The sequence below is a fragment of the Gorilla gorilla genome, chromosome 5, assembly GCF_029281585.2.
Source record: "Gorilla gorilla gorilla isolate KB3781 chromosome 5, NHGRI_mGorGor1-v2.1_pri, whole genome shotgun sequence".
NCBI lineage: Eukaryota > Metazoa > Chordata > Mammalia > Primates > Hominidae > Gorilla > Gorilla gorilla.
The window spans coordinates 49412455-49434722 of record NC_073229.2 but is presented as its reverse complement, the minus strand read 5'-3'; the positions used below and the strand labels follow the sequence as shown (position 1 = coordinate 49434722).

Here is a 22268-nt window from a genome sequence, read left to right as displayed (position 1 = left end):
CTTCCTCAGCCTTCCATGTAGCTGGGATTATAGGCATGCCCCACCATGCCCACCTAGTAGAGACAGGGTTTCACCATGTTGACCAGGCTGGTCTGGAACTCCTAACCTCAGGTTATCCAACCGTCCCACCTCGGTCTCCCAACGTGCTAGGATTACAGGTGTGAGCCACCACGCCCGGCCAGCTAATTCTATTGTTTTTTGTAGAGATAGGTTTTCGCTATGTTGGCCAGACTGGTTTTGAACTCCGGACCTCAAGTGATCCGCCCGCCTCACCCTCCCTAAATTCTGGGATTATAGGCATGAGCCATCGCACCTGGCCCATTTTATTTGATTTTTAAATTCTTTTTGTAAATTGACAAACTTTAGTTGCATATATTGGTACAAAGTAGTTATTAACTATTAACACAATATGAAGTAATTAAATCAAGCTAATTAACATATCACCTCAAATATTTTTGTGATAAGAACATTTGAAATTTTGAAATATACAATACATTATTAACCATTTTCACCATGCCATGCAATATATACCCTCCACCCACCGCCCCCCCCCAAAAAAAACACAAACACTGGCGGGGCACAGTGGCTCACGCCTATAATCCCAGCACTTTGGGAGCACTAGACAAGGGGATCGCTTGAGCTGAAGAGTTCGAGACCAACCTGGGCAACACAGCAAGACTTCGTCTCTACAAAAATACAAAAAATTAGCTGAGCATGATAGCACATACCTGTAGACCCAGTACTCAGGAGGCTAAGGTGGGAGGATTGCTTAAACCCAGGAGTTTGAGACTACAGTGAGCTCTACTGTGCTGGAGCACACTGGGTGTCCTGGGTGACAGAGCAATATCCCCTTTCAAAAAAAAAAAAATACAACTTATTCCTCCTGACTAAGGCTTTGTTTCCCTTGCACATCTCCACATTCCCCCATCCCACAGCCCTTGGTGACCACCACTTCTCTGCTTCTGAGTTTTACTGTTTAGATTCCACATATAAATGAATATGAGCCGAGGTCAGGAGATTGAGACCATCCTGGCTAACACGGTAAAACCCTGTCTCTACCAAAAATACAAAAAATTAGCCAGGCGTGGTGGCAGGCGCCTGTAGTCCCAGTTACTCAGGAGGCTGAGGCAGGAGAATCGCTTGAACCCGGGAGGCGGAAGTTACCGTGAGCTGAGATTGCGCCACTGCACTCCAGCCTGGGCGACAAGAGTGAGAATGAGGCTCCGTCTCAAAAAAAAAAAAAAAAAGTGAGCATTTTTTTGTGGACTCCGCTCACTAAGTGGAAGAGGGAGAGAAAACCACCATAATCCCATCTCAGCACCACCCCTCCCCTCCCCGCCCCAGTGAACCCACCTCAACCACCCCTCCAATACCGTTTTGCAGCTGCCATCCGACTTTTCCCTGAAACAAGCCCCACTCTAATCAAGACGGGCACCTGCAATTTCTCTTAAGGCCCACAATTAAGCCCAAACAAAAATATGTGTAGCCCTAACTCCTACACGTATAACTCTTCAGCAGTACTGTTCTTTTCAGACTATGAAGATAGATGGTATTCAGACACTATCCCTCCCCAAATATCCATTATCTTCACATATTAACAGACAAGAAAAAGTTTAACATTTTATTTTTCATGTTTAAGTAAACAAATTATAAAAACATACATTCCCAGCCTTTGTAGTGTTTTCGGCAAGCAAAAAAAAAAAAACTCGTACAGAAGGTGGCAGTGTTGATTCATTTAAAGGGAACGAAACACCCTTACAGTATCAACATTAAATGCAAAGAATGCTAATGAACATATCGGTTGTACTACAAAAATAACGAAGCCAGCTAATTACCATCAGGTTACAACTTAACTTTACAAAGAAGTGAAGCAGCAAAGAGCTGAAGCAGAAATGACATAGGAAAACAGCAGCAAAGTCCTTGAGTCCAAACAGTCCACCTCAAAGACAAACATACTAAGGAACAAAGGCCCCTAATCCACCTCCTCAATGGTGGGGCCTGACCCAGACCCTCCCTTGGGACCCTGAGCCCCGAAGCCGCCAGGCCCGGGACCACCGGCACCCTGGTACAGTCCGCTGATGATGGGGTTACACACCTGCTCCAGCTCCTTCCTCTTGTGCTCAAACTCGTCCTTCTCGGCCAGGGTGTTGGCGTCCAGCCACGAGATGACCTCTTGACACTTGTCCAGCACCTTCTTCTTGTCCGCCTCGCTGATCTTGCCCTTGAGCCCCTCATCCTCCACGGCGCTCTTCATGTTGAAGGCGTAGGACTCCAGGGCGTTCTTGGCTGACACCCTCTCGCGCTGCACCTCGTCCTCCGCTTTGTACTTCTCCGCCTCCTGCACCATGCACTCGATCTCCTCCTTGCTCAGGCGGCCCTTGTCGTTGGTGATGGTGATCTTGTTGGCCTTGCCGGTGCTCTTGTCCGTGGCCGTGACGTTCAGGATGCCGTTGGCATCGATGTCGAAGGTCACCTCGATCTGGGGCACGCCCCTGGGGGCCGGAGGGATGCCGCTCAGCTCGAAGCGCCCCAACAGATTGTTGTCCTTCGTCATGGCCCTCTCGCCCTCGTACACCTGGATCAGCACCCCGGGTTGGTTGTCGGAGTAGGTGGTGAAGATCTGCGTCTGCTTGGTGGGGATGGTGGAGTTGCGCTTGATCAGGGCAGTCATCACGCCTCCGGCCGTCTCCAGCCCCAGCGACAAAGGAGCCACATCCAGCAGCAGCAGGTCCTGCACGTTCTCGGACTTGTCCCCCATCAGGATGGCCGCCTGCACCGCCGCCCCGTAGGCCACAGCCTCGTCGGGGTTGATGCTCTTGTTCAGGTCGCGCCCGTTGAAGAAGTCCTGCAGCAGCTTCTGCACCTTGGGGATGCGGGTGGAGCCCCCGACCAGGACCAGGTCGTGGATCTGGGCCTTGTCCAGCTTGGCGTCGCGCAGAGCCTTCTCCACGGGCTCCAGGGTGCTTCGGAACAGGTCGGAGCACAGCTCCTCGAACCTCGCCCTGGTGATGGACGTGTAGAAGTCGATGCCCTCAAACAGGGAGTCGATCTCCAGGCTGGCCTGGGTGCTGGACGACAGGGTCCTCTTGGCCCTCTCGCAGGCGGTGCGCAGCCGCCTCACGGCTCGCTTGTTCTGGCTGATGTCCTTCTTGTGTTTTCTCTTGAACTCCTCCACGAAGTGGTTCACCAGCCTGTTGTCAAAGTCCTCCCCACCCAGGTGGGTGTCCCCGGCCGTGGCCTTCACCTCGAAGATGCCGTCGTCGATCGTCAGGATGGACACGTCGAAGGTACCCCCGCCCAGGTCAAAGATGAGCACGTTGCGCTCCCCCTTGCCCGTTCTGTCCAGGCCGTAGGCGATGGCGGCGGCCGTGGGCTCGTTGATGATCCGCAGCACGTTGAGCCCCGCGATCACACCCGCATCCTTGGTGGCCTGGCGCTGCGAGTCGTTGAAGTAGGCCGGCACGGTGATCACCGCGTTGGTCACCGGGTAGCCCAGGTACGCCTCGGCGATCTCCTTCATCTTGGTCAGCACCATGGACGAGATCTCCTCGGGGTAGAATGCCTTGGTCTCCCCCTTGTAGCTCACCTGCACCTTGGGCTTGTCTCCGTCGTTGATCACCTGGAAAGGCCAGTGCTTCATGTCCGACTGCACCACCGGGTCGCCGAACTTGCGGCCGATCAGCCGCTTCGCGTCAAACACGGTGTTCTGCGGGTTCAGCGCCACCTGGTTCTTGGCCGCATCCCCGATGAGCCGCTCGGTGTCCGTGAAGGCCACGTAGCTGGGGGTGGTGCGGTTGCCCTGGTCGTTGGCGATGATCTCCACCTTGCCGTGTTGGAACACCCCCACGCAGGAGTAGGTGGTGCCCAAGTCGATGCCGATCGCCGCGGCTTTGGCCATGCCGGTGCCCTGCTCTGTCGGCTCCGCTCTGAGACTGGGGGCTGGAAACGGCGGACGGGATCCGCGACAAGAGCTCAGTCCTTCGGAACGCCGGAAACTCAACACGCCGGTGCCTGCAGCCGCACAGGTTCGCTCTGGAAAGCCTTGGGACCGCGGGAATCACTCTCCAAAGACGAAACGGACTCTCACAGCAGCTCCTCAGGCTGGCCGTTTTCCGGACCGCTGGCCCCTGGGCTTTTATAAGTCGTCGTGGAGACCCGCCTTTCCCCTTCTGAGCCAATCACCAAGCTCGATGAGGCTGCCAGGTCGGGAATATTCCAGGGGTTTCGCCTCCCGTCCTGCCCCCCAGCCTTCCTTGGACCAATCAGGGGGCAGGGTACCGCCCTCTGCTCAGAACTCTCCAGAGTCTTCTGGGATTCACTGGAGGGGACAGGGGCCCTGAGAGAAAGGGGGAGTGGTGGTGGGAAGGGTGTTGGTCTCCAAGGCGATGCTGGCCGCCTGCCTTTCAGTAGGTAATTGACAGGAAGGGCCCGCTCTGGGCTTGTAATTTTAGGGCGGTGCGAGATTGGTCGGATGACTTTGGAGACAACCAGAACCCGAAAGTTACCTTGTTTCTCGAAGGAGGCGGTGCATCGATGTGCCTGGGAAACTCTGATTGGACTGTGTCTGTGAAGGACGGAGCAGCCTTGGGTCCTTTCTCCGAGGCACCTAATGGCCTGGTCTGCCTGAGAAACGGCCCGGCTCTCCCGGATGTTTTTTCCGTCTTAATGGGAAGGAGAAGGAAAGAGATAATGCAATATAGTTTTTGACATAATCTTTAACCTACAAGGATAGAACAACTGGGAATAGGAGCCTTTAAATTTTCACAAGGAAAGCAGTTGTGTAAACAGGCAGTTCTTAGCAAGACAGGGGCACCCATCCAAGGAGGAAGGGAGGCGCTGGTCGGGTAGTGGGACCGGTGGGTCCGCCGCACCCCTGTCCCCGCCCTCAGCCGCTCCCCTCAGCTGCAACCAGGAGTTAGAAAAAAATTTTCCTTAGTATGTAGGCCGTCCTTAAGGCATTTTGGATTCCTCCATTTCCCTCCCCATTCCTAGCTTGGGGTCTGGGACACCTCCTTCCTACTTTCTCAATTCCTGGTTCACTCCTGGACAGTGTGTAGAACTAGGACCTCACAGTCCCGAGTAAGATTTTCTGTCTGTCCCTGAAACCCCTAGGCTGTTACCGTTTTCAGGTCAAATTTAACAAGATGGTGACCCTGGGAGGGAGGTGCGGGGGGTGTTTAGCTCTCTTTAACATCACATACTACAGCTGTTTGGCAGGTGGCCCTCTTTAAGCAAACTGTGTGGAGTGATGCTGGAAAGCAGGAGGGGTTGGGACCCAGGTTCTAGTTACTAGCTCCTCTTAACACCTCAGGTTATGTGTCTTAAGTTTGTTGTTTTCGTTTTGAGACAGTCTCGCTCTGTCGCCCAAGCTGGAGTGCAGTGGCGTGATCTCGGCTCACTGCAACCTCCGCCTCCCGGGTTTAAGCAATTCTCCTACCTCAGCCTCCTGAGTAGCTGGGTTACACGCGTGCGCCACCACGCCTGGCTAATTTTTGTATTTTTAGTAAAGACAGGGTTTCCCCATGTTGGTCAGGCTGGTCACGAACTCCTGACCTCGTGATCCGCCCACCTCGGGCTCCCAAAGTGCTGGGATTACAGGCGTGAGCCACCATTCCCGGCCTGTTGTTTTTTGTTTGTTTTGAGACTGAGTCTCACTCTGTCGCCCAGGCTGGAGTGCAGTGGCGAGATCTCTGCTCATTGCAACCTCTGCCCCTGGGGTTCAAACAATGCTGCTGCCTCAGCCTCCCCAGTAGCTGGAATTACAGGATGTGCCACCATGCCGGGCTAATTTTTGTATTTTTAATAGAGACAGGGTTTCGCCATGTTGGCCAGGCTGAATGTGTCTAAGTTTTTATCCTAGATTCCAACTTCCTGCGGATTCTCCTTCCTCCTGTTTTAAATACGGTTGCATTTAGTAATTTACTTTCCCTTTGTTTTTTTCCTTCATTCTTAGTGTGAACGCAAGACCCTTTGTTAGGCGTCTGAAAGGAAAATGTGAGGGGGTTGAAGCAATAGTACTGTGTTTACAACCTACCACAAAAAAAAAAAAAAGAAAAGAAAAAAAAATAGCCTTATTGCCATGGCGATATTCCTTGAGCACAAATGAAAGGAAGAAGTTACTGATGAAGGAATAATCCTGTTTTTAAACACTTTGCTCAATTGGCACTTTTCATATGCACACCTGCACACACACACCTGTCCACTATCAAAACACCTCTTCCTGGAATTTAAGGGTATTCATTTGTTTATAATTCACTGATCTAAACTCATGTTGCAAATAAATTGCTTTAACAATATGTGTGTGTCTGTATGTGCAGGTAGGTGATAACTTTCACATTCAGCTTTAGCTCCCTAATGAATCACCTCTCTAAACTAGTCAAACCGGTCAAACTTCAGGAATTTTCCCAAACATTTCTCTATGAAATGTCTAGCTGGAGATTCTCCCAAACTATGTTCATCTTAGCTGCACAGTGTATCAACACTTCCAGAGACCCTTAACCTCACCCCTCCCTCTGGAAACTTCCTCACCATCAACTGCTACTACTGGCAGGTCTGGATTCATTCCTTCCCTCCTTCCAAATCTACAATTTAAAAGGCCAGCACAGTGGCTCACACCTGTAATCCCAGCACTTTGCGAGGCCGAAGCAGCAGATCACCTGAGGTCAGAAATTCGAGACCAGCCTGACCAACATGGAGAAAGCCCGTCTCTACTAAAAATACCAAAAAAAAAAAAAAAAAAAAAAAAAAAAAAATTACCTGGGCATGGTGGCACATGCCTGTAATCCCAGCTACTTGGGAGTCTGAGGCAGGAGAATCATTTGAACCCAGGAGGTGGAGGTTGCGGTGAGCCGAGATCGCGCCACTGCACTCCAGCCTGGGCAACAAGAGCGAAACTCCTTCTCAAAAATAAAATACTTCTCTGATTCTGCTGAGAAACATAAAAAGTGGGGGGTGGGGGGTGGGGGGTGGGAGAGGGGGAGAAAAAAACCTCTCTATTGGCATGAAGCAAAGGGCATCACTGTCTCAACTGCCTAGCAAGTAGATAGATGTGGTGTTGGGACCCCAAATCTTGGGTGCTCTCCGGATAGCAGAAAAATCCAATATAAATGCTGTTTTTCTTGAATCAGTCACACTAGTCAGAGTCTACAGTGCTATAGTTGACCTAGCTTTTAAGTGAAGCCTCTGTGGACTAGACTGGAAACCCACACATACATATTCCTTGTCCATTTCCTGACAAGGAGAGGGTCACCTGAATTTTCTTTTTTCTTTCTTTCTTTTTTTTTTTTTTGAGACAGAGTCTTGCTCTGTCGCCCAGGCTGGAGTGCAATGGCACAATCTTGGCTCACTGCAACCTCCACCTCCCAGGTTCAAGCGATTCTCCTGCCTCAGCCTCCTGAGTGGCTGGGATTACAGGTGCACACCACCACGCCTGGCTAATTTTTGTATTTTTAGTAGAGAGGGGGTTTCGTCATGTTGGCCAGGCTGGTCTCGAACTCCTGACCTCAAGTGATCCGCCCGTCTGGGCCGCCCAAAGTGCTGGGATTACAGGCATGAAGCACCACGCCGGCCTTTTCTTTCCTTTCAGACTGGATGCTTCCCAAGGCAGAAATCCAGTCACAAGTTTAATTGCTGTCTAAGGTGAATATATAAGAACCCCAGGAGATTTTTCAGAACTTTAATGTGATTAATTTCAGAATTAGGTTTTTATTGGATTCTGTGTTTGGAAGGATCAGAGCTCAGAGTCCCCAAAGTGAAAGCCAGGTCAGATGCTTTCAAAGGGACAAGAGAACTGAAGAGGGAGTGCCAAGAACATAATTGCTACAGCAGTGTGGGGTAAGAGAGCCTTCTTCAGGCTGACGCTGCAGGGTCTTTTCCTTCCTTCTCCCTCTCCTTTTTATAGTTCCTCAAACAGTAGTTTTCTTAATTTTGTTCATTTTAAAAGATGGTATAGGCCGGGCGCGATGGCTCATGCATGTAATCCCAGCACTTTGGGAGGCCGAGGTGGGTGGATCACCTGAGGTCAGGAGTTCAAGACCAGCCCGGCAAACATGGCAAAACCCCTTCTCTCCTAAAAACACAAAAATTAGCCGGACGTGGTGGTGCACACCTGTAATCCCAGCTACTCAGGAGCTGAGGCAGGAGAATCACTTGAACCTGGGAGGTGGAGGTTGCAGTGAGCTGAGATTGCACCACTACACTCCAGTCTAGGTGACAGAGCAAGACTCTGTCTCAAAAAAAAATAAATTAAAAAAAAAAGCTGGTATCATTTTAAGCTCATCCAAATGAACTTAAATGAAAGCAAAAGAGTTAATTGATATGAAATCTAGAGGCAGGCATTCTTAACTGAATGAATGACAAATGCTTCAATGACAAAGAGAACCCTGGCCATTTCTAGCAGCATGGAAAGAAAAAATCTGGGAAGGGAAAATCCTGGATTTGCATCTGCGCTCTACTTCTTTGGTGAGGCTGTTTTTCTTTTCAACAAGGAAGTACTTGTACATTGACTAAATAACACAAGTTTCGACGTGTTCATCTCTAAAACATAATTAACAATAACTGGCCTGCGTGTGGTGACTCAGGTCGGTAATCCCAGTGCTTTAGGAAGCCAAGGCAGGCACTTGAACTCAGAAGTCCAAGATCAGCCTGGGCAACATAGTGGGACACCATCTCTACTAAAAACTTTACAAGTTAGCTGGGCGTGGTGGCAGGTGCCTGTAGTCCCAGCTACTTGGGAGGCTGAGGCAGGAGGATCGCTTGAGCACAAGAGGTCAAGGCTGCAGTGAGCTATGATCACGCCACTGCATTCCAGCCTGGGAGACAGAGATCCTGTCTCGAATAAAAAAATTTTTTTTTCCCTACATGATCAAAGAGAATATGATCTTCTCCCTCCTTTTATTGGGGATCCCATACTCTCGGATATGACTCGTAGTCATTCTTATTTAGGTGTTTAAAAGTTGGGGACCATTATTAGGACTACAGCTGCTTTCAGCTTAATGTAAAAACTGTCCTAAGATCTGCGGGCACAGGCCATTCAGTCAAACCTTTTCATTTTCAAAGACAGCACCAAGGATCAAAGAAGTTCAGTGGCTTGATCTGGTTACCCAGATGACAGGTTACAGAACCGGTGATTGGACCCACGGGTTCTGACACTCATTTTGTACTCCTTCCCACATTGGCTCATCAACCTAACTTGGGTTTTGTTTGCTTTTAATTTTGTGGTTAGACCTAATTGTTTTATTCTCTAAAGAGGAAAACAAATGAATACAGTGTTGGCCTCTGCGAGCATTAAGGGCACCACGGGTATGTGATCAGCCAAGGACTCCCGTCCTGGCTGCTGCTCTGCTCTTCGGACTCACGACCATGGCCCCTACAAGCTCTTGCCTTCCCCACCTTTCAGCTCTCCCAGCCCTGCCTCTCCTTTCCGATAGAACAGATTGCTCAAGCAGAAAGAGAGGAAAGGAGGGGGGAGCCCCGTTACTAGGGCAAGGTTGGCATATAGTTCACAGAATCTTCCGGACGTTAAATATAGAGTCCTGACTAACCTTGATGTTTTAGGGCCGGCTGGCGAGAGGAGGGAGAGACTCGGGTGGCGCAGTTTGTTGGGGAGTGTCCCTAAGAATGACACAGCAGTTCTCGCCTTGAAGGTCAGAAAACTCTAGAAACTTCGGGCAGAGCCAGCGACGGGGGGAAAAAGCCTCAGCCAAAGGGGAGGAAAGGTGGGGAGTGCGGGGGGCGGGGAGAAAAGGCGGGGCCGCTGGGGCCTGAGGGCGGGGCTGGCTTCGGGGCTGCCTGTCCGACTCCTGCGTTTTCTGATTTTTTTTTTTTTTCCAAAAAGGGATTAAAGGAGGAAAGAAAGAAGGACCTTTCGAGTTTCTCTCATACTAGGTAATTTACAAGACGAAAATATTGGAGAGTTTTGTAACTTTCATACAACTAAATCAGATGCATTGGGTGGCCAGAGGCGAGAAGAGAAGGTCCCCACCGCCTGCGGCCAGCGCGCATCCGTCTGCGCGGGGACGCGCGACTGATGGGAGAGTAGGGGATGGAGTCGGTTGGCTTTTGCCTACAGCCAGCTCAGCGCCCCGTTCTAGTCCCTCGCCCCGTGAGGCATCAGGAGAGTAAGAAAATTAGACCCTCAGGAGTGATTCTCGGTTGCTGGGCTCCTCCGTAGTCCCAACCTGTGAACCTGCTCCAGCCCTCCTCTGGTGCCCTCCCTTCTAATTTTTTTTTTTTTTTTTCACTTTTTTTTGAGTCAGGGTCTCGCTTTGTCGCCCAGACTGGAGTGCAGTGGCGCAATCACGGCTCACTGCAGCCTCAAGCGATCCTCCCGCCCCAGCCTCTCGGGTAGCTGGGACTCCAGGCCCGCGCCACCACGCCCTGCTTCTCTCTCCTCCAATTCTTGATCGGGCTGGACGTGGGCCAGCGGGGTGGGGCGGGTTTAACTCCGTGTCTGGAATGCTCCGCTGCCCTACCCCTCAAACATCCCTTTAAATGGTGGTGCTAGGAAAGGACGAGGGCCCGGTGGGTTTACTCCCTCTGGCTGAACTACACCTGATAGATACCTCAGGGGCGTTTCCCAAGGGGATGGATTTAGATCAGTTAGCAGGAGGAATGGTGGCTGTCACAATTTTTTATATTCACGTAAAGATCGCTCCCTCAGAAATCGCCAATATTGGCTCCCCCAAGAAATAACCTCATTTCCTTTTTTAGCCTAAAGCCGTATTATTTCTGCCCACTTCTCTCACATCTATAAAATACTGTAGTTAATTTTTTGTTTTGGTACCTTTTTTGTCTTTTTGAGGATGACAAGAACTCTTGAAGACCAGGAATAACAGTAAGTGTATATGTTATAAAATAAAATCCTGGGTTCAAAGCCATATAAAATCAAATTTATTATCATAGCCTGCTGCCTTCTGAGGCCTGGTATAGGAAGGTAGGAGGTGATTGGAATTGAGAAGATATTTATATTTGTTTTTCCACACCTGCAGTTATTTTTCCTGTTGCACTTTCCTCCCTCAAAGTTCCTCTGCTACTCAAAACATCGCTCCGTTTATGGGTGGCACTGCATTCTCTTTGCTAATTCCACAGCTCCCTCAACGTCTTTTCTTGAGGTTACAAAGTGAATATTTCAAGGTATAGTACTCTGTGCTAGGGTATGCAGGCAAACAATTTTTTTTTTTTTTTTTTTTTTTGGAGACGGAGTCTTGCTCTGTCGCCCAGGCTGGAGTGCAGTGGCGCGATCTCGGCTCACTGCAACCTCCACCTCCCGGGTTCAAGTGAGTCTCCTGCCTCAGCCTCCTGAGTAGCTGGGATTACAGGCGCCCGCCACCACGCCTGGCTAATTTTTGTATTTTTAGTAGAGGTGGGGTTTCACCATCTTGGCCAGGCTTGTCTTGAACTCCTGACCTAGTGAGCCACCCGCCTCGGCCTCCCAGAGTGCTGGGATTACAGGCATGAGCCACCACGCCCGGCTGACAAGTAATAATTTTTACATATTTCTTGTTAAAACACCTACTAATAAGCTTGATAGGGCCATACGAACTCTCTTATTGCCTCCATTCAATGTTATGTCTGATGACTTCTCTACTGTGTCAACAAAGGCGTTTGGTAGGTCCTTCCCCATCTCCACCCTTTTCCAATTACCTTTTTCCCCACTCCATGCCACAGTAGTGGTAGTTGCTCCTGGTTTAGAGTCACTACAGGGTCTGCAGATCAGAGTCACAAATGCTACTGCAGCTCTGAAGGGGAGAAGAGGTCCTATAGCAAAGGCATATTCCCATGAAGATTGATTTACATTGTGGCCAGAGTCCACAGTACTACAGTTTAACTACCATAAGAGAGAAATGTTCCTCTGTAGACTGGCCTGGAAACCTAAGCATTTCATATTTATTTTCTATTTTCAAACTTCCAAAGCAAGGTCTACCTGTATGTATCATTTCCCATAAGACTGGATTTTCTTCATAACAAGTATTTAGTGAATGGTTTGATGGGCTTTGAGGTACACATAAGCTCATAAAGTGCTTTAATGTAATATTGATACAATTGATTTTTTTTTCTTTTTTTTTTTTTAGAGACAGGGTCTCACTCTGTTGCTCAGGCTGGAGTGCAGTGGTGCAGTCATGGCTCACTGCAGCCTTGACCTTTACAATGTTATGCAACCGTCAACTCTGGTTCCAAAACATTTTCATCGCCCTTAGATACTATTTATTTATTTATTCACTGAGACAGAGTTTCGCTCATTGTTCAGGCTGGAGTGCAATGGCACGATCTCGGCTCACTGCAACATCCACCTCCTGGGTTCAACCGATTCTTCTGCCTCAGCCTCCCAAGTTGCTGGGATTATAGGTGCCTGCCACCACGCCCAGCTAATTTTTTGTATTTTTAGTAGAGATGGGGTTTCACCCTGATGGCCAGGCTGGTCTTGAACTCCTGACCTCAGGTGATCCACCCACCTCGGCCTCCCAAAGTGCTGGGATTACAGGCATGAGCCACTGCGCCTGGCCGACACAATTTTTATTTTTTGAGATGGAGTCTCGCTCTGTCACCTAGGCTGGAGTGCAGTGGCGCAATCTCGGCTCACTGAAACCTCTGCCTTTGAGTTCAAGAGATTCACCTGCCTCAGCCTCCCGAATAGCTGGGATTACAAGCGCATACCATCGCGCCTGGCTAATTTTTGTACTTTTAGTGCAGGAGGTTGGGGGGGGGGGGGGGGGTCTCACCATGTTGGCCAGGCTGGTCTCGAACTCCTGACCTCAGGTGATCCGCCTGCCTCAGCCTCCCAAAGTGCTGGGATTACAGGCATGAGCCAGCACGCCCAGCCAGATACAATTTATTTTTAAAAGGGCTCACTCCGGGAGCTTTAAGGATTGTAGTGGGCGTTTTCCAAAGAGGAGGGAATTACTTCTAGGATGCTAGCGGCTGGGGCATGAAGCATCTCTAAGGGAAAGTGCATGGGAGTGAAGTCTGTATGTAGGTCTCCCTAGCTCGGGTGCTCACTGGCGTACTTAAATTGTAGGTGATAACTGCTAAGAATGTGGCATTTCTATTTCAGTATGCTTTCAGTCATAAGAGAGGCATCGAGCCAAACCCTTCCATTTTAAAAGATGACAACTAAAGCACATGTGCATAACTCAGCAAGCCAGTGAATGTACCCGTTTTTTTCACTTTGAAATTTAGGACACTCCTTCCATTCCATGTTGAATCTAGATTAAATATCAAGTCCATGAGCATATCAGGTGTACCTACAGAAGGTAGGAGCACTGGCCTCCCATCTAACTGCATTCTTTTTGACCACTTTTGCAGAAACATCCCGACCCCCTCCCACCTCTTTTGAGACCAATCTTACACAAACATCACTTTAAGGCTACCCTCCCAGGTGTTAAACTTTTTCTGTACCCTCAGGCTAAACCCAGTCAGCATCAACAAACTTTACTTTTTTGTGTGTGTGTGTGAGACGGAGTCTTGCTGTGATGCCCAGGCTAGAGTGCAATGGTGTGATCTTGGCTCACTGCTACCACTGCTTCCTGGGTTCACACGATTCTCCTGCCTCAGCCTCCCTGGGACTACAGGCACGCACCACCACACCCAGCTGATGTTTGTGTTTTTAGTAGAGACAGGGTTTCACCACATTGGCCAGGTTGGTCTGGAACTCCTGACCTCAAGTTATCCGCCCACCTCAGCCTCCCAAAGTGCTGGGATTACAGGCTTGAGCCACCACTCCTGGCCAGAATCAAGGTTTACCGGAGGATACCATTTGTCTAACACAAATGGATCACATTACAATAGCCACACCTCTGCAAAATCTGCCCTTACTGGAAGCAAAAATGCCATTCCATTTTAGACGCTATGAGAAAAACAACCTATGCAGACCCTACTGACCCCCAAATAAAGGAATAAAAGGCATCACTTGAATTTTAAAGTTTATTTACTTTGAAGTAACCAACTTAAAAAATGGCCTGAGTTCAGTGTATTACAAAGAAGAAATAGTCGTAAGATGGCAGTATAAATTCATCTCTGCATGTAGAGACCGGAAAAAAAGCAAGTTCAGTACTTCACCAAAAAAGTTACATTCAGTACTTCACCAAAAAATTTCAACATTGCAAACACAGGAAATTGAGAACTGACAAACAGAAATACTAGGAAATGCAAAGTCTTGAAGCTCCGAAACAAAAACAGCAATCTTGGAAAGGCCCCTAATCTACCTCCTCAATGGTGGGGCCTGACCCAGACCCTCCCTTGGGACCCTGAGCCCCGAAGCCGCCAGGCCCGGGACCACCGGCACCCTGGTACAGTCCGCTGATGATGGGGTTACACACCTGCTCCAGCTCCTTCCTCTTGTGCTCAAACTCGTCCTTCTCGGCCAAGGTGTTGGCGTCCAGCCACGAGATGACCTCTTGACACTTGTCCAGCACCTTCTTCTTGTCCGCCTCGCTGATCTTGCCCTTGAGCCCCTCATCCTCCACGGCGCTCTTCATGTTGAAGGCGTAGGACTCCAGGGCGTTCTTGGCTGACACCCTCTCGCGCTGCACCTCGTCCTCCGCTTTGTACTTCTCCGCCTCCTGCACCATGCGCTCGATCTCCTCCTTGCTCAGGCGGCCCTTGTCGTTGGTGATGGTGATCTTGTTGGCCTTGCCGGTGCTCTTGTCCGTGGCCGTGACGTTCAGGATGCCGTTGGCATCGATGTCGAAGGTCACCTCGATCTGGGGCACGCCCCTGGGGGCCGGAGGGATGCCGCTCAGCTCGAAGCGCCCCAACAGATTGTTGTCCTTCGTCATGGCCCTCTCGCCCTCATACACCTGGATCAACACCCCGGGTTGGTTGTCGGAGTAGGTGGTGAAGATCTGCGTCTGCTTGGTGGGGATGGTGGAGTTGCGCTTGATCAGGGCAGTCATCACGCCTCCGGCCGTCTCCAGCCCCAGCGACAAAGGAGCCACATCCAGCAGCAGCAGGTCCTGCACGTTCTCGGACTTGTCCCCCATCAGGATGGCCGCCTGCACCGCCGCCCCGTAGGCCACAGCCTCGTCGGGGTTGATGCTCTTGTTCAGGTCGCGCCCGTTGAAGAAGTCCTGCAGCAGCTTCTGCACCTTGGGGATGCGGGTGGAGCCCCCGACCAGGACCAGGTCGTGGATCTGGGCCTTGTCCAGCTTGGCGTCGCGCAGAGCCTTCTCCACGGGCTCCAGGGTGCTTCGGAACAGGTCGGAGCACAGCTCCTCGAACCTCGCCCTGGTGATGGACGTGTAGAAGTCGATGCCCTCAAACAGGGAGTCGATCTCCAGGCTGGCCTGGGTGCTGGACGACAGGGTCCTCTTGGCCCTCTCGCAGGCGGTGCGCAGCCGCCTCACGGCTCGCTTGTTCTGGCTGATGTCCTTCTTGTGTTTTCTCTTGAACTCCTCCACGAAGTGGTTCACCAGCCTGTTGTCAAAGTCCTCCCCACCCAGGTGGGTGTCCCCGGCCGTGGCCTTCACCTCGAAGATGCCGTCGTCAATCGTCAGGATGGACACGTCGAAGGTGCCCCCGCCCAGGTCAAAGATGAGCACGTTGCGCTCCCCCTTGCCCGTTCTGTCCAGGCCGTAGGCGATGGCGGCGGCCGTGGGCTCGTTGATGATCCGCAGCACGTTGAGCCCCGCGATCACACCCGCATCCTTGGTGGCCTGGCGCTGCGAGTCGTTGAAGTAGGCCGGCACGGTGATCACCGCGTTGGTCACCGGGTAGCCCAGGTACGCCTCGGCGATCTCCTTCATCTTGGTCAGCACCATGGACGAGATCTCCTCGGGGTAGAATGCCTTGGTCTCCCCCTTGTAGCTCACCTGCACCTTGGGCTTGTCTCCGTCGTTGATCACCTGGAAAGGCCAGTGCTTCATGTCCGACTGCACCACCGGGTCGCCGAACTTGCGGCCGATCAGCCGCTTCGCGTCAAACACGGTGTTCTGCGGGTTCAGCGCCACCTGGTTCTTGGCCGCATCCCCGATGAGCCGCTCGGTGTCCGTGAAGGCCACGTAGCTGGGGGTGGTGCGGTTGCCCTGGTCGTTGGCGATGATCTCCACCTTGCCGTGTTGGAACACCCCCACGCAGGAGTAGGTGGTGCCCAAGTCGATGCCGATCGCCGCGGCTTTGGCCATGCCGGTGCCCTGCTCTGTCGGCTCCGCTCTGAGACTGGGGGCTGGAAACGGAACACTGGATCCGCGACAAGAGCTCAGTCCTTCGGAACGCCGGAAACTCAACACGCCGGTGCCTGCAGCCGCACAGGTTCGCTCTGGAAAGCCTTGGGACCGCGGGAATCACTCTCCAAAGACGAAGCAGACTCTCCCAGCAGCTCCTCAGGCTGGCCGTTATCCGGACTGCTTGCCCCCCTGGGCTTTTATAGGTCGTCACGGAGACCCGCCTTTTCCCTTCTGAGCCAATCACCGAGCTCGATGAGGCTGCCAGGTCGGGAATATTCCAGGGGTTTCGCCTCCCGTCCTGCCCCCCAGCCTTCCTTGGACCAATCAGAGGCCAGAGTGCCGCCCCCTGCTCGGAACTCTCCAGAGTCTTCTGGGATTCACTGGAGGGGACAGGGGCCCTGAGAGGAAGGGGGAGTGGCGGTGGGAAGGGTGTTGGTCTCCATGGCGATGCTGACCGCCTGCGCTTCAGCGCCTAATTGACAGGAAGGGTCGGCGCTGGGCTTTTAATTGTGGGGGCTTGCTGGGCCTGCGCAGTTGTGAGCAGGGGGCTGGTGCGGGGAGCGGGTTACGCGCGTCCAGGGGAGGGTGGGGGCGTTTGTGTTGACACCGCCCGGCCACGTTACAATGGAGATACTGTCTCTGACCTCATGGGCCAGTTTGGAAAAAGATTACTGAGTTGGAGCCGGCTCAAATTTGCAGGGAGGGACGGGGTGGGGGGTGGGGGGACCCCGGTTGTGCAGTTTGATATTGAGGGAGCCCCCACCTACTCGCCGGGGCTCCGTAATCTGGACGTTTCCAAACTGAAGCGAAAGCGTCGGGAGACTAGGTGAGCCAGTAGGGATCTGATTGATTGTGAACCTGAAAGGCTCAGTAGGTCCTTGTTTGGGAAAGTACTGGAAAGTTCCCTAGTTGGTTTAAGCCTGAGGTATGTGGGCGTTGGCTGATCCGGGTAGGAGGAGCACTTGGGGAAAGCTAAGATGGCTTCAGATTGATTGGTCGGAGCAGCCAGAATGGGGGAGGCGGCGGAAGGAAGCGGAGTAACTGGGAGGCGGGGAAAGGGAGTGCGGCCTGGCGGGGAAATGGGGAGGCGGGGGAGGCGGGGTAACTGGGAAGCGGGGGAAGGGAGTGCGGCCTAGGAATCTGCGGTGTGGAGAGGGATAGACACTAAGCCCTTTATTTTATTTTTATTTATTTATTTTTTAATTTTTTTTTTTGAGACAGAGTCTCGCTCTGTCGCCCAGGCTGGAGTGCAGTGGCACGATCTTGGCTCACTGCAAGCTCTGCCTCCCGAGTTCAGGCCATTCTCCTGCCTCAGCCTTCCGAGTAGCTGGGACTGCAGGCGCCCGCCACCGCGCCCGGCTAATTGCTCCACCTCCCGGGTTCAAGCTATTCTCCTGCCTCAGCCTTCCGAGTAGCTGGAACTACTGGCGTCCGCCACCACGCCCAGCTAATTTTTTCTAGTTTTTAGTAGAGACGAGGTTTCACCGTGTTAGCCAGGATGGTCTCGTTCTCCTGACCTCGTGATCCGCCCGCCTCGGCCTCTCAAAGTGCTGGGATTACAGGCGTGAGCCACCGCGCCCCGCCCTTAAACCCTTTATTGATCAGTTATTGGCTCCAGAAAACAGGAGTTTTATTTAGGAGAAGGATACAGATACTGTCTGGAGTCCCATGTCTTTTGAGAAAACTGGAGGGCTTGTGGTTTTCTAGCAGTCATCTTCAGCCTGACTGGAATTTACTGCCGATGAACCCCTAATACAGAATATTATCCCAGGAAGGCAGCAGAACTCAAGTGTGGAGGCTGATTTCTCTTGAAGAGACCAGAATGTACACTACTCTTGGGTCATAAAGAGACAGAATCCCACAGTAAAATATATAGGAACAGGACAGTAGAATTAGGTCACTTGGGAAATTGAAAACAATATACAGCTACCTGCTTCCCAACTTGTTTGAGTAGCTGAGAATACTTTTGTCTACCCTGTCCAAAAAGCACTCTGCCATGACAGTAGCGTCTCCATGTATTTGTATAGGCTTGCTCATAGCAACATTATTCTGTAAATTCTGTAACCTGTATCCATCGAGAGATGGATAAGCAAAATGTGGTATATAGGCCGGGTGCGGTGGTGGCTCACGCCTGCCATCCCAGAACTTAGGGAGACCGAGGCGGGCGGATCACTTAAGGTTAGGAGTTTGAGACCATCCTGGCCAACATGGTGAAACTCTGTTTGTACTAAAAATAAAAAAATTATCTGGGCGTGGCAGTGCACGCCTGTAGTCCCAGCTGCTCGGGAGGCTGAGGCTGGAGAATTAGCTTGAACCCAGGAGGTGGAGGTTGCAGTGAGCCAAGATCATGCCACTGCACTCCAGCCTGGGTAACAGAGTGAGACTCTGTCTCAAAACAAAAACAAAAACAAAGTGGTATATAAATATGAATATTACTCAGCCTTAGGAAGGAAATTGTGACGTTACAACATGGATGAAACCTGTGCACATAAGCTAAGTGACATAAGCAAAGTCACAAAAGGATAAATACTGTATAATTCTACTTATATGAAGTTACAAGAGTAGTCAAATTCATAGAGATAGAAAAAAGAGGTCGGGTGCCTTGGCTCAAGCCTATAATCTTAACACTTGGTGACTTGGAGGTGGGAGGAGGTTTCCTTGAGCCCAGGAGTGAGAAACTAGCTTGGGCAACAGGGAGACCTTGTCTCTACAAAAAAATTAAAAATTAGCTGGGTGTGGTGGCATTCACCTGTGGTCCCAGCTACTTGGGAGGCTGAGACAAAAGGATCCTATGAGCCTGGGAGGTCAAGACTGCAGTGAGCCATGATTACACCACTGCAGTGCAGCCTGCGTGACAAAATGAGACCCTGTCTCTAAAACATGAGAAAAAAGAATGGTTGTTACCAGGCGATAAAGGGAGGGGAAAACGGGAGTTGCTTAATGAGTATACAGTTTCAGTTTTGCGAGATGAACAGAATTCTGGAAATTGGTTGAACACCGCTGTGATTGAACTCACTACCAAACTCTACACTTAAAAATGGTTAAGATGGTACAATTTGTGTGTATTTTACCACAATAAAAAATAAAAAATAGGCTGGGCGAGATGTTCACTCCTGTAATCCCAGTACTTGGGGAGGCTGGGGCTGAAGGATTGTTTGAGCCCTGAAGGAGTTTGAGACCAGCCTGAGCAACATAAGGAGACCCCATCTGTACACAAAATTAAAACATTAGCCAGGCAGAGAGCTGGTCACGGTGGCTCACGTATGTAATCCCAGCACTTTGGGAGGCCGAGGCGGGCGGATCACCTGAGATCACGAGTTTGAGACCAGCCTGGCCAACATAGTGAAACCGTGAAACCCCATCTCTACTAAAAATACAAAAATTAGCTGGGCGTGGTGGTGCCCTCATAATCGCAGCCACTCGGGAGGCTGAGACAGGAGAATCGCTTGAACTCAGGAGGTGGAGGTTGCAGTGAGCCTAGATCACACCACTGCAGTCCAGCCTGGATGACAAAGCGAGACTCCGTCTCAAAAAAAAAAAAAAATTAGCCGGGCATGATGTCTCCAGTTATTCTGGAGGCTGAGGCAGGAAGATTGCTGGAGCCTAGGAGATCAAAGCTGCAGTGAGCTATGACTGCGCCTCTGCACTCCAACCTGGGTGACAGAGGAAGACCCTGTCTCAAAAAAATAAATAACATTAAAAAGCACTCTGCCAAAACAGTATCTTATTCTTTCTCCATAGGCCTCAGAGAACCATGGCTACTGCCAAGGGAATCGCCATAGGCATCGACCTGGGCACCACCTATTCCTGTGTGGGGGTGTTCCAGCACGGCAAGGTGGAGATCATCGCCAATGACCAGGGCAACCGCACCACCCCCAGCTACGTGGCCTTCACAGACACCGAGCGGCTCATTGGGGATGCGGCCAAGAACCAGGTAGCCATGAATCCCCAGAACACTGTTTTTGATGCCAAACGTCTGATCGGCAGGAAATTTAATGATCCTGTTGTACAATCAGATATGAAACTTTGGCCTTTTCAAGTGATTAATGAAGGAGGCAAGCCCAAAGTCCTTGTGTCCTACAAAGGGGAGAATAAAGCTTTCTACCCTGAGGAAATCTCTTCGATGGTATTGACTAAGATGAAGGAGACTGCTGAGGCTTTTTTGGGCCACCCTGTCACCAATGCAGTGATTACTGTGCCAGCCTATTTCAATGACTCTCAACGTCAGGCTACTAAGGATGCAGGTGTGATTGCTGGACTTAATGTGCTAAGAATCATCAATGAGCCCACAGCTGCTGCCATTGCCTATGGTTTAGATAAAGGAGGTCAAGGAGAACGACATGTCCTGATTTTTGATCTGGGTGGAGGCACATTTGATGTGTCAATTCTGACCATAGATGATGGGATTTTTGAGGTAAAGGCCACTGCTGGGGACACTCACCTGGGTGGGGAGGACTTTGACAACAGGCTTGTGAGCCACTTCGTGGAGGAGTTCAAGAGGAAACACAAAAAGGACATCAGCCAGAACAAGCGAGCCGTGAGGCGGCTGCGCACCGCCTGCGAGAGGGCCAAGAGGACCCTGTCGTCCAGCACCCAGGCCAACCTAGAAATTGATTCACTTTATGAAGGCATTGACTTCTACACATCCATCACCAGAGCTCGATTTGAAGAGTTGTGTGCAGACCTGTTTAGGGGTACCCTGGAGCCTGTAGAAAAAGCGCTTCGGGATGCCAAGATGGATAAGGCTAAAATCCATGACATTGTTTTAGTAGGGGGCTCCACCCGCATCCCCAAGGTGCAGCGGCTGCTTCAGGACTACTTCAATGGACGTGATCTCAACAAGAGCATCAACCCTGATGAGGCCGTAGCATATGGGGCTGCGGTACAAGCAGCCATCCTGATGGGGGACAAGTCTGAGAAGGTACAGGACCTGCTGCTGCTGGACGTGGCTCCCCTGTCCCTGGGGCTGGAGACAGCTGGGGGCGTGATGACTGCCCTGATAAAGCGCAACTCCACCATCCCCACCAAGCAGACACAGATTTTCACCACCTACTCTGACAACCAACCCGGGGTGCTGATCCAGGTGTATGAGGGCGAGAGGGCCATGACAAAGGACAACAACCTGCTGGGGCGGTTTGACCTGACTGGAATCCCTCCAGCACCCAGGGGAGTTCCTCAGATCGAGGTGACGTTTGACATTGATGCCAATGGTATTCTCAATGTCACAGCCATGGACAAGAGCACCGGCAAGGTGAACAAGATCACCATCACCAATGACAAGGGCCGCCTGAGCAAGGAGGAGATTGAGCGCATGGTTCTGGATGCTGAGAAATATAAAGCTGAAGATGAGGTCCAGAGGGAGAAAATTGCTGCAAAGAATGCCTTAGAATCCTATGCTTTTAACATGAAGAGTGTTGTGAGTGATGAAGGTTTGAAGGGCAAGATTAGTGAGTCTGATAAAAATAAAATATTGGATAAATGCAACGAGCTCCTTTCGTGGCTGGAGGCCAATCAACTGGCAGAGAAAGATGAGTTTGATCATAAGAGAAAGGAATTGGAGCAGATGTGTAACCCCATCATCACAAAACTCTACCAAGGAGGATGCACTGGGCCTGCCTGTGGAACAGGGTATGTGCCTGGAAGGCCTGCCACAGGCCCCACAATTGAAGAAGTAGATTAATTCTTTTTGGAACTGAAGCATGCTAGGATGCCTCTACATGTATTTCATTCCCCTCATCTTCAAACATCATTATTATTCTTGACCAGACCTGAATCTAAGTTACCATCCCTTGGAAATTCTGGAGGAGTCGTCTCATGCACCACCTATCACACTCCCTCACATCCTGTTTCTGACTTTGGAATGGACTCAGGAAAACTAGGCCCCTCTTTAAACCGTGTGATGTATTTGAATGTCTGTTATTTCCAGCCACCCTAACATTCTTCTTCCTGTGTGGATGCTTATTTGTCAATCAGTAAATTTGTTCGTAAAGAAAATTACTTCTGGTATTTAGGCTGTGAATGTACCTTGAAGGGGAGAGTTCATGGAGAGAGCATGTGTTCTCTGATTGTGAGGTCACTGTGAATGATTAAATTGGTAAGGGTAAAGTA

At 50.8% G+C, this 22268-nt stretch overlaps 3 protein-coding genes across 8 annotated transcripts; 1 reads left to right on the top strand and 2 right to left on the bottom strand.

Moving 5' to 3' along the window:
* Positions 1-1608: 1608 nt before the first annotated feature.
* On the bottom strand, positions 1609-9727 carry LOC101131586 (heat shock 70 kDa protein 1A). 3 transcript variants are annotated; one of them, XM_063707136.1, is made up of 3 exons: positions 9543-9702; positions 4506-4661; positions 1609-4336 (listed from the first exon to the last, which is right to left on the bottom strand). In XM_063707136.1, exon 3 carries the CDS (start codon positions 3896-3898, stop codon positions 1973-1975), a length of 1926 nt encoding a protein of 641 aa, XP_063563206.1. In that variant the 5' UTR covers positions 3899-4336; positions 4506-4661; positions 9543-9702; the 3' UTR covers positions 1609-1972. The 3 variants fall into 3 exon arrangements, with proteins under 3 accessions (XP_063563206.1, XP_055246047.1, XP_055246048.1); XM_055390072.2 differs by having other exon boundaries at positions 1609-4661; positions 9543-9727; XM_055390073.2 differs by lacking the exon at positions 9543-9702 and adding an exon at positions 5438-6025 and having other exon boundaries at positions 1609-4661.
* On the top strand, positions 9464-22268 carry HSPA1L (heat shock protein family A (Hsp70) member 1 like). 4 transcript variants are annotated; one of them, XM_063707134.1, is made up of 3 exons: positions 9464-9644; positions 9836-9885; positions 19902-22268. In XM_063707134.1, the coding sequence occupies exon 3, from the start codon at positions 19915-19917 to the stop codon at positions 21838-21840; it is 1926 nt and encodes a 641-aa protein (XP_063563204.1). In that variant the 5' UTR covers positions 9464-9644; positions 9836-9885; positions 19902-19914; the 3' UTR covers positions 21841-22268. The 4 variants fall into 4 exon arrangements, with proteins under 4 accessions (XP_063563204.1, XP_018884437.1, XP_063563205.1 ...); XM_019028892.4 differs by lacking the exons at positions 9464-9644; positions 9836-9885 and adding an exon at positions 10247-10834; XM_063707135.1 differs by lacking the exons at positions 9464-9644; positions 9836-9885 and adding an exon at positions 16405-16425.
* On the bottom strand, positions 13907-16414 carry HSPA1A (heat shock protein family A (Hsp70) member 1A). Its single transcript, XM_055390074.1, has one exon. The coding sequence runs from the start codon at positions 16116-16118 to the stop codon at positions 14193-14195; it is 1926 nt and encodes a 641-aa protein (XP_055246049.1). The 5' UTR covers positions 16119-16414; the 3' UTR covers positions 13907-14192.

Bases quoted from the DNA above. Each gene is read 5' to 3' on its own strand.
- LOC101131586 (XM_055390072.2), bottom strand. From the start codon at position 3,898: ATGGCCAAAGCCGCGGCGATCGGCATCGACTTGGGCACCACCTACTCC.
- HSPA1A (XM_055390074.1), bottom strand. From the start codon at position 16,118: ATGGCCAAAGCCGCGGCGATCGGCATCGACTTGGGCACCACCTACTCC.
- HSPA1L (XM_019028891.3), top strand. From the start codon at position 16,808: ATGGGCCAGTTTGGAAAAAGATTACTGAGTTGGAGCCGGCTCAAATTT. The intron at 16,987-19,901 runs GTGAGCCAGTAG...CTTTCTCCATAG, and splicing joins CGAAAGCGTCGGGAGACTAG to GCCTCAGAGAACCATGGCTA.